General features: G+C 40.1%; 1 protein-coding gene across 1 annotated transcript; it reads right to left on the reverse strand.

The window, feature by feature from the left end:
* Positions 1 to 481: 481 nt before the first annotated feature.
* Positions 482 to 6613, reverse strand: LOC100540742 (ly6/PLAUR domain-containing protein 2-like). The gene is made up of 3 exons (XM_010709349.3): positions 6562 to 6613; positions 1490 to 1609; positions 482 to 693 (listed from the first exon to the last, which is right to left on the reverse strand). The coding sequence occupies exons 1-3, from the start codon at positions 6611 to 6613 to the stop codon at positions 482 to 484; spliced, it is 384 nt and encodes a 127-aa protein (XP_010707651.1).
* Between the last annotated feature and the right edge of the window lie 2085 nt (positions 6614 to 8698).

Raw genomic sequence — 8698 nt, forward strand, 5'->3', positions numbered from 1 at the left:
CATAGGAATGTCTTTCTAACTTCTTATGCACTAAGAAGGAAATCTAGGCAGCAAAAAGGACCAGCACAAAAATATGGGCTGGAGAGGATATGCTACATAAAAGTGAATTTCATATGAGAAGATCAGTCAGTTCAGCTATGAACATTTGAGGAAGAGAATGCTCTAAGGAACACTTAGCTCTGTATCTTTTGCTTTAAATATACTATACAAACCATAATTTTAGTTCAAAATCAACCAGACCAGCAAAAGAAAGAAAGTTATTTCTGTGGGAGATGTTGGAGAATCAACCTCAAAAATTTTGTTGAGAATTCCTAAATTTTTGCTTCCTTCCTGATTACGGAAGGAGATTGGGAGCTAGAAACACCATTTGTGGAAGATGTAGAAGGTAGTTCATGAGGCATCTAAATGGAAAGCTGGGCAGAAAGGGTTTCATTCTGTTCTCTGCTAGGTTCTTCAGCAGAAACATGCCCTCCTCAGCTTCTCACATTCTAGTCCAGAAGAGACCACATATGACGCTTGCTAACATCCCAACTGGCACAAAGCTAATTCTCAAACTAGCTGCACCATCAATGTTGCACAAGTTGGAGTAACAGCAGGAGACGGGGCGCGTCATGCCAATCCCATCCACATCAGATGGGCTGCAGACTGAAGAGCACATCTTGGTGACAGTTGAGAGTCCCACAAAAGGATAAACTGCAACAAAGCAAGAAAGAAGGAACAGTAAGGAATGGGAGATGTGAACAGCAATCTCTTTGTCCCTAGCTGTAACATTAACTAACTTCACCACTGAAGTCTTGGCATCAGTTGAAACATAATTGTACCACTTCCTACCAGAAATATAAGAAACAGTTCCTGACCAGTGGTTCTAAGCTGAACAGCATATTGCATCCTCTGTGTCCTGTCGGGATCAGCTTACTCCTGTCAGAAGTCCCATTAAACACTTTATCTATCTCCACTTCAGCTCTACTCAATATCTCCTTTCTCTGCCACATGCAAACTAAGACTTCCCAGGTGAGCCAGAAAAGAAGACAGAACCTCCATCTTAACAGTAAGTTTCTTTATTTGGACAGATCATGGCCTTTAGGGTCACTTGCAGACTGATGATACCTTCCTAAAGGCTCCTGAGAACTCAGTTCTATTTATGGTTTGCCACTGGTGACCCATCAGTTGGCCTTCCTACCTTACTGAGTTTGATGTACCAATATCAGCTCTCTACTCCACACACCCATTTTGTAGGTCATACAGATGGTCTGGAGAGACAGAAGGCTCCATCTTCATGTCTCAGACTCAAGTCAACACATTTTCTCCGGCTGTGAACAGTGTTGAACATCAGGTACGAACTTGCATTCACTAAGTGCTGGGACATGTGAAAAGAGTAGGAGACTTCCAGTTTTAAATATGTGAGAAAAGGTACTTCTCCCCATACCAGCAGACTGCACTGGAAATCTAATTTGCACTAATAATATGGATAAAGAAGACTTGTTCTTACCTTCCTCCAAGGAATACATGGTTGTCTTGCACATGGTTTCATTCTTACCACACTTCTGGATCTTCATGCACTTCTCAGATGATGTAGGTTCATGGCAGGTGTAACACTTCAAGGTTTGGGCTGTAAGGAGGAAAAATATGATATTGGCCTTAGTGTAGACCATCAAGTTCTGTCCACACTTGCCTTCCCCCCCCCCCCCACGTACATCTGAATAGCATCACTCTCCAGAATACTCATACACTGCACAGAAATGGAATGGTAGAACATATTTGTATTACAGGGAATGAGAAATACATTAGTCTGGTCAGCCAGACCCAGTCTCAGATGTAGGTTCAACTCCCTCAGTAACAAGGCAGGAAAGACAGAGCCATATATAGGTGGCCCTATAACACAGGCAAGTCCTGTCAACTTCAGGCTACTGAATATTTTGGGAACAAGGATGATTCGTCTGGTCTTGTTTTGTTATCAAGATTGTTGGCAAGTTGTTGGGTTTTTTGTTTTACTTTGTTCCCCCCCCATGAATGTTTATTTGCTTTTTTAACCTACAGATAGTTCTTAAGCAAACAGAGGAGTTTAAGGATAATTTTATAATTTTACTTAATTGTTGATTCTACACCCTAAGGAATGCACTAAATATGTGCTAAATAAAAATAGAGAGGGAAGAAAAAAAACAAAACAGTAAGTTCACAAAGATAGGAAATAAGATCATTTCGACTCACCTACTCCTCCCTCATTTCCAATCACTATGGGCAATCGTGTTGCCTAAGACAGGGCTAACTACTCTGCATGGTGACTGGCTAGATATCAGCAAGACAGGCTTTGGTAAAACACAAAATCTCATTGCTTGAATTCTTCAAAGATTTTATCCCAGATGCCAGCAGCCAGCTAGGACATGCAAAGAGCCAGGAAAACTCCAAGCATTCAATTATGCAATTTGCAAGATGTTTTTCTTTTAATCATCATCACAATTAGCTAACAGACCCTGCTTCACATGTTTATGACAAGCAACTAATCATTCTGCTTGCCAGCCAACCACTTCCCCAGGTGGTTTTCATCTGTTGTTCCCACAGGACACTAAGCACTCTTGTAGCTAGTTTAGCCCCAACAGCTCTTACTCTGCATCTACTTTTCTCCTTGTCTTTATGTTACTGGAGTGTCAGAAAAAGGTCTGGATACACAGACAAGTCAGACTTGAGTGTGAATTGCAGCAGGGAGAATTTCATCTGATGTTGATCACTCTCCAGATATTGAGCTCTTGGACAGGAGATCATCCCAGACAGGAGGAACTGTCTCCATTCAATTTACTGAGTCATAGAAGCAAATTAAGCACAATCTTTCTCTTCTACTGAGGAATATGTAAAAATCATTTTAAAAAAAGATGACTATGAGTACAATAACAGACTGCATGGGGAAATGTTCTTGGTTCCTGTGCTCTATAAAGAAGCTATGAAAAGACACTCTGGCACCAAAGGCCCCAAATCCAATCCAAGCTATCTCATTCTGCCTCAACTCTCACCATGTCCTTCATCACTTTCCTGTTGGGCTGCAGAATGGCTCCTAGATGTAAGAAGAACCAAGCTCAAGTCAGTGCCTGAAGTCTTTTGGATGGAGAAATTTCTCCAGGAGACACCAGGAAGCTCAGTGCGCTTTGGTGCAGTGTTTCCTGAGCACTCCAAGCTAAAGATATCAAGCCAAAATAGTTGACTGGTATTTCCAATCAAAGGTTCCCAGGCAGCATAAACCACAATTGGACAATCTGTCCGGAGTGCTTTGTTCCCCAGTCTTGATGAAGAACCCAAAACTTGATCTAGGTTCTCTCTTCAATGCCTTGAAGTCATAGAAATGCATTTTGTCACTGTCAAAGGCTGGTAGATCCTCCTCAGGCATTTCCATGTCTGGAAAACCTTTCTCATTCTATCTGTGTGACAGTCATGATGACAGTGCTTTAAACCTCATTGAGAAAGAGAAACAGTTAGCACACCTAAAATGGACTTTCGTAAGAGCAGGCTGAGGCAAGTAAAACACCTTATGAAAATAGCTATTACCTGCAGCTTCACCCTAATTAGCAACCCAGAAAGAGCCCTTTCATAAATAGCTTCAGCAATTGTATTGTTTTTATTCAAAGCTCACTTTATTATCCGGCTCTTCTTACTGTGGACTGATGCTTTGTTTGCATTAATTTTATGTCTGGCAGATGTCAAATACACCTTCAGGGAGGAAGCTTTGTCTTTATTCTCAGATTTCAGGAAACTCATCATCTGACAAGCCAAAGCTACAGGATTGGTATTTATATTTGGAAAACAAAAAAACACAAAGGGAATCAAATTAAGAGATCTTAGTACTCAAAATGTGTTTTCATTATCATTCAAACTAGTGGGTTCGAACATGGCTAAATACATTAGATAATAGCTATATTTATGAACATACCTTTTTTTGAAGACAGCAAAAATAGCAGTTCAAGAAGTGTTTAACACAGCTAAATGACCAAAAGCTAGAATTAAACAGCTTCACATTTGAAAATAAGGCAGTGCTTCAGTAGTCATGGTGAGCTGGCATCGCACAAAGCAGGGCAAAACACCAAGATTTTAACATTTAGGATATAAAAGCTCTGTTTGAAACAAGCTCTGAAATATCTGTGAAGCTTATTTGTGAAGAGCACATATTTGTGAAGGCAGCAGAACTGCAGTGGTGCCATTTTTGTTTTAAGAGCTTGTGAACTTACACACTGCCAAGCAGACATGCAGTAGCTTAAAAATGAAACTACACCATGAAAAGGAATGGAGACAGATGGCAAGCCTTCTTTAAAAGAAGAGAAAAATTAAAATGTTAAAATATTTCAATATTAGCAGTTATAGCACTTTTGTGTGTATATGTGTGTAAGCTGAAAGCAAAAGAGAAGATAAGATAAAGAGCTTGGAATTTCTTAGAGAAGATTTTGCTAGTTTCACTCAGATATGGGCAGATCTTCCATACTTCACCTCTGACTGAATTTCTAGGAAATTAAAAAAATTCAGATTTCATTCACGTTTAGAAAAAGTTATAGAACTATAAATACATCACAGTTTTACCCCAATTTTGCAGAGGAGGAAAGAAGAAAATTGTTTTCTTCCACTAAGAGGAAAATTCTGCTTCCAAATCTTCTATGAAGTTTCCACGATTTGCCCATCTTCGCCTCCTAATTAAAGCATCCATCCTGACCATGACTACCTCACTGAGACATGGAAGTGGAAGAGAATGAAGGAGAAATGTAGCAGCCCTGGACCAGAGCAGGAGCCTCTCAGCTGCCCTACTCTTGACAAAATCTCATTGAGAAGGATGGTAAAATTAGGATTGTGAGTCAATCTTCAACCAAATTTGTATCCCACTCCATTATTTTCCTACTCTAGGATTCCGTCCCTTCCCTTGAGGACACCTGACCACATAGATCATTTCTCTCCAAGTTATCCTCTATCAGTTAAACACATTCCTCTCTGAACTACTGTCTCTCCATTGATGAGCAGAAAAGAAACCCCAGAAAGAAAAGAGTATAATGGTGAAAAAAAAGATACATCTTCTTCTCTCGAGACCAGTGAGGACTGAATCTCTTCAGTAACAGCTGTGGCAAGCACAAGATAACCATTGATTTTGGCACAGCACAAGAACCCCAAAGGCTTTGGACTACAAGTGACCAGAGCCATGCCTCGAAAGAAAGAAGGATATTAAAAAAAAAAAAAAAAGAGAGAGAACTGCTGTGCCAACCCTTGGTTGGATCTACCTCCCTAGAGACCATCTTGCAAAAAAATCTCCACAAAACCCTTCTTTCCCCATGCATTTGGCCCTCCCTGGAAGAATCCGATCTTTAGACCCAAAGGTAGAAGAAGGAAGGCATATTATTATATAAATTGGAAATAAACACAAAGGAAAAAGGCAAAAATCCTAACTAAGTACTGATTAAATCATTCTCTGCACTGGCTGCATCCAGAGGAACCCAGGGCATATGGACATCCCAAAAGCAACTACAGTCCCTGATTTGTCCTGCATAGGACTTGCCTCATACCCCAACTCACAGACTGACACCAACAATGTAAAATCATGTTATGAAGCAAGAAACCATTCTGGTGGCAGCATCAAAGGATGAGGAGCCTATATCAAGATCAATATCTATGCACCATGTGGTCACATTCCACCATTTGAGGCTGTGGCATTGCTGCTCATGTGGGGTTGTCTGCAATAGGAGGATTTCCTACTCCCTCAGGAATGCAAACAGCCATATGTCATACACCTCTCCATATTTGACCTCACGAGCTGGTTATGGAGGAGAAACAATTGAATTTCACAGCTGGACATATAAAGGTTTACATGGCATCCCTGAAGATACAGAACTCATGAGGCTTGCTTTCTACATCCACATCCCAGATTGATCACATCCAATATTAAGTTGCTGTTGTATGACCAGCAAAGATGGACAGAAATGAAGCAGGAAGGATTGTAGGGGTGATACATCTAGCCATGACAAACTCTCTAATCATCTGCCAAGGAGGAAAAATTCCCCCAAAACTCTACACCCTTGGTTATTCCCAAGTGGACTGCCAAAACTGTCCTTGGCTTCATGCAGACAACAGTGCGTTACTAAATGGAGCTGGAAGAATTAGCCCTGCAGTTGGGTCAGGAGCTTTGAGTCCCAGCCTGTCTTACCCAATTCTGACAGCTGAAGTTTAATAAACTATAAATGCAACGTATAATTAGAGAGAGCTGCTACACACATGGCATTAAATACACTGGCTGGCTTCAGGATTAAATATTAAAAGAGGAACTAAAATTAAGAGAAAAAAAAAAGATGAGAGTCAGACAAGAACACATAGAAAGTGAAAGTTGAAATTTGTATCAGAGAAATAACACTGTAGAATCAAATTTTATCTTTAGCACATCCTACAGAGCCTAAACTAACAATCTCAATGAGAACATGATGGTCCTGGACATCTGAAAGGATGAAAATATTTCATAGACAGATTTTTGCTGAAAATTCCCCAAAGTGGGAGGTTTTCACCTTGCATCTCCCTCAGCAGTTTGGACAAGGTGGAGTGGGAACTTACCAAACTCCATGCCAGCGATGGCAACCAACAGAAGAGGCAGAAAGAACTTCATCTTTCGTGGATCCTTGTCACCTGGTCACTAAGCTGCTACCTGTCTTCACCACAGGATTTAACGCTACACCTCCTGGTGTCTTGCCATATAGTGATTGCAGCCTGAGATTCAATTCTACTGGAAAAAAAATAGTCTAATTGAGCTATAAATGTATTTAACCATCCACAAAGTAAGCCACACCTTCTGCTATACAGTCATTTCTTTTCATGTTCCTTGGAGAAGAAAATTAGGGTTTTGCTGATGGACAATAGCTGAGGTTATTTAAGCTGGATCCTTTGTGTCTAAGCACGATGTGCAAGCCTAGGGGTATTAAATCATTCCAGTATCTCTGCTTTGCAGCTTGTTGATGTTTCTTCTTTCTTTTCTTTTCTTTTTTTTTTTAATTATGGTTAGAGAAGTTGGTGGCTTCCATGCACTTCGGGAAAAAAACATCTGTATCTGTGAACAGCAAGACACTAAATCCCATGTTCTGGAGAGCTGGGCAAACAGGAACCTGATGAGGTGCAATAAGAGCAAATGCAGAGTCCTGCACCTGGGGAGGAATAACTGCATGCATCAGTACAGGCTGGGGACCAACCTGCTGGAAAGGAGCTTTGCAGAGAAGGACCTGAGTATTCTAGTGGACAGTAGGTTGGCCATGAGCCAACCTAGGAGGAAAGAAGGGAAAGCTGAAACAAAGACATTCTTGGAGACATTTCCATCATCTTTGTTACCTACCAAGTCATCGGAGGAAGCTTTCTCAGGTTTAATATCATTTGAGCTCCTGAAATGCGAAAAATAAATGGTTCTTCTGGGTCTTCTTTTCCAGATAAACAACCCAGTCCTCATCAGTCCAAACCTAAAGTTCCAGTTCCTGTCCTATACTGGTGGTAGGTGGATGGTTGAACTAGATGATTATATGATTCTATGATAACTTTCACTTAGAAGCAACACTTCTGAGTTATCTACATCCTCATGAGTTCAGAACAATTGTTTTCTCAGTGGCACCATAATAAAGTCATTATGTTGATTATGGAAGCCTAATAGCTCATTCCAGCTCTGAATTATCTAGGAAAAGATATTTTGGTATGTTCTTGGTATGACATTCATCAAGTTCAGCTGAGAGAATTTTATAATCCTATTAAGAAGGGGGAAATATTCTGATTGTGTTTGCTTTGTTCTTAAGAAAAAACTAAACATGGAAAGGGGTGTGGATTCTAGTTTCTGGTATCAAGTGGCCTCAAAAAAATGAGCACTAGATGAATGGTTTCACTTGCACATCTGAAATGTGATCTTCATTACATTCTAAGTTTTTTGGACTGAAGAATTTTTACAGTGCTAACACCTTTCTTAAGGCCTGTGCATTCCTTCAGTTTGGAGGGTTGCTCAGGGGGATGAAAACATAACTCACTTGTTTATAGTTTCAGTTGATCTTATCTGAGTAAGTCTTTAAGCAGCACCTGAAATGTTTCCTAATTTTAAATCCACCTTATGCAATTGCTTTGCAGTTTTGGCAAGCCAGAAAATAAGTAACAAGAACTAATAGGAAAGTCCAAACAGCATTTTGTTGAACTCATTTTTTCTTTTGTGGGTATTCAAATCTTGTTGTGCTGGAATTTTCCATTAATTACAGAGAAGAAAAAGAATTTTAAAGGACATAAGCCATATAAACCTGACTCAACCACAAGATAAATTTGAAGAAAAAAATAAATTTTCTACTGTATGAGTTCAAATGCAAATAAATGCAAGAATTTGCTGCATTTGAGAGGCATTTTTTATTATAAATAAAAGGGAAATTTCCATTTAATTTTTATTTCCAACCTTACGAATCTGGGCCAAACCATTTTCCTGTCCTAGATACAGTCTCCTGGAGAACAAGATAGGACAAGAAGTAATGGCCATAAGTTGCACCAGGAGAGGTTCAGGTTGGATATTAGGAAAAATTTATTCTCAGAAAGAGGGGCAAGGCATTGGCACAAGCTGCCCAGGGGAGTGATGGAGTCACCATCTCTGGAGATGTTCAAAAAACATGGAGATGTGACAATGAGGGAGATGGTTTAGTGGGCATAGTGGTGATGGGTTGATGGTTGGACTTGATGATCTCAG

The sequence above is a fragment of the Meleagris gallopavo genome, chromosome 3, assembly GCF_000146605.3.
Source record: "Meleagris gallopavo isolate NT-WF06-2002-E0010 breed Aviagen turkey brand Nicholas breeding stock chromosome 3, Turkey_5.1, whole genome shotgun sequence".
NCBI lineage: Eukaryota > Metazoa > Chordata > Aves > Galliformes > Phasianidae > Meleagris > Meleagris gallopavo.

Excerpts from the sequence above, each read along its gene's own strand:
- LOC100540742 (XM_010709349.3), bottom strand. The coding sequence starts at position 6,613 with ATGAAGTTCTTTCTGCCTCTTCTGTTGGTTGCCATCGCTGGCATGGAG. Across the intron at positions 1,610-6,561 it reads CATCGCTGGCATGGAGTTTG|CCCAAACCTTGAAGTGTTAC; the intron begins GTAAGTTCCCAC and ends TCCTCCTTACAG. Across the intron at positions 694-1,489 it reads CATGTATTCCTTGGAGGAAG|TTTATCCTTTTGTGGGACTC; the intron begins GTAAGAACAAGT and ends GCTTTGTTGCAG.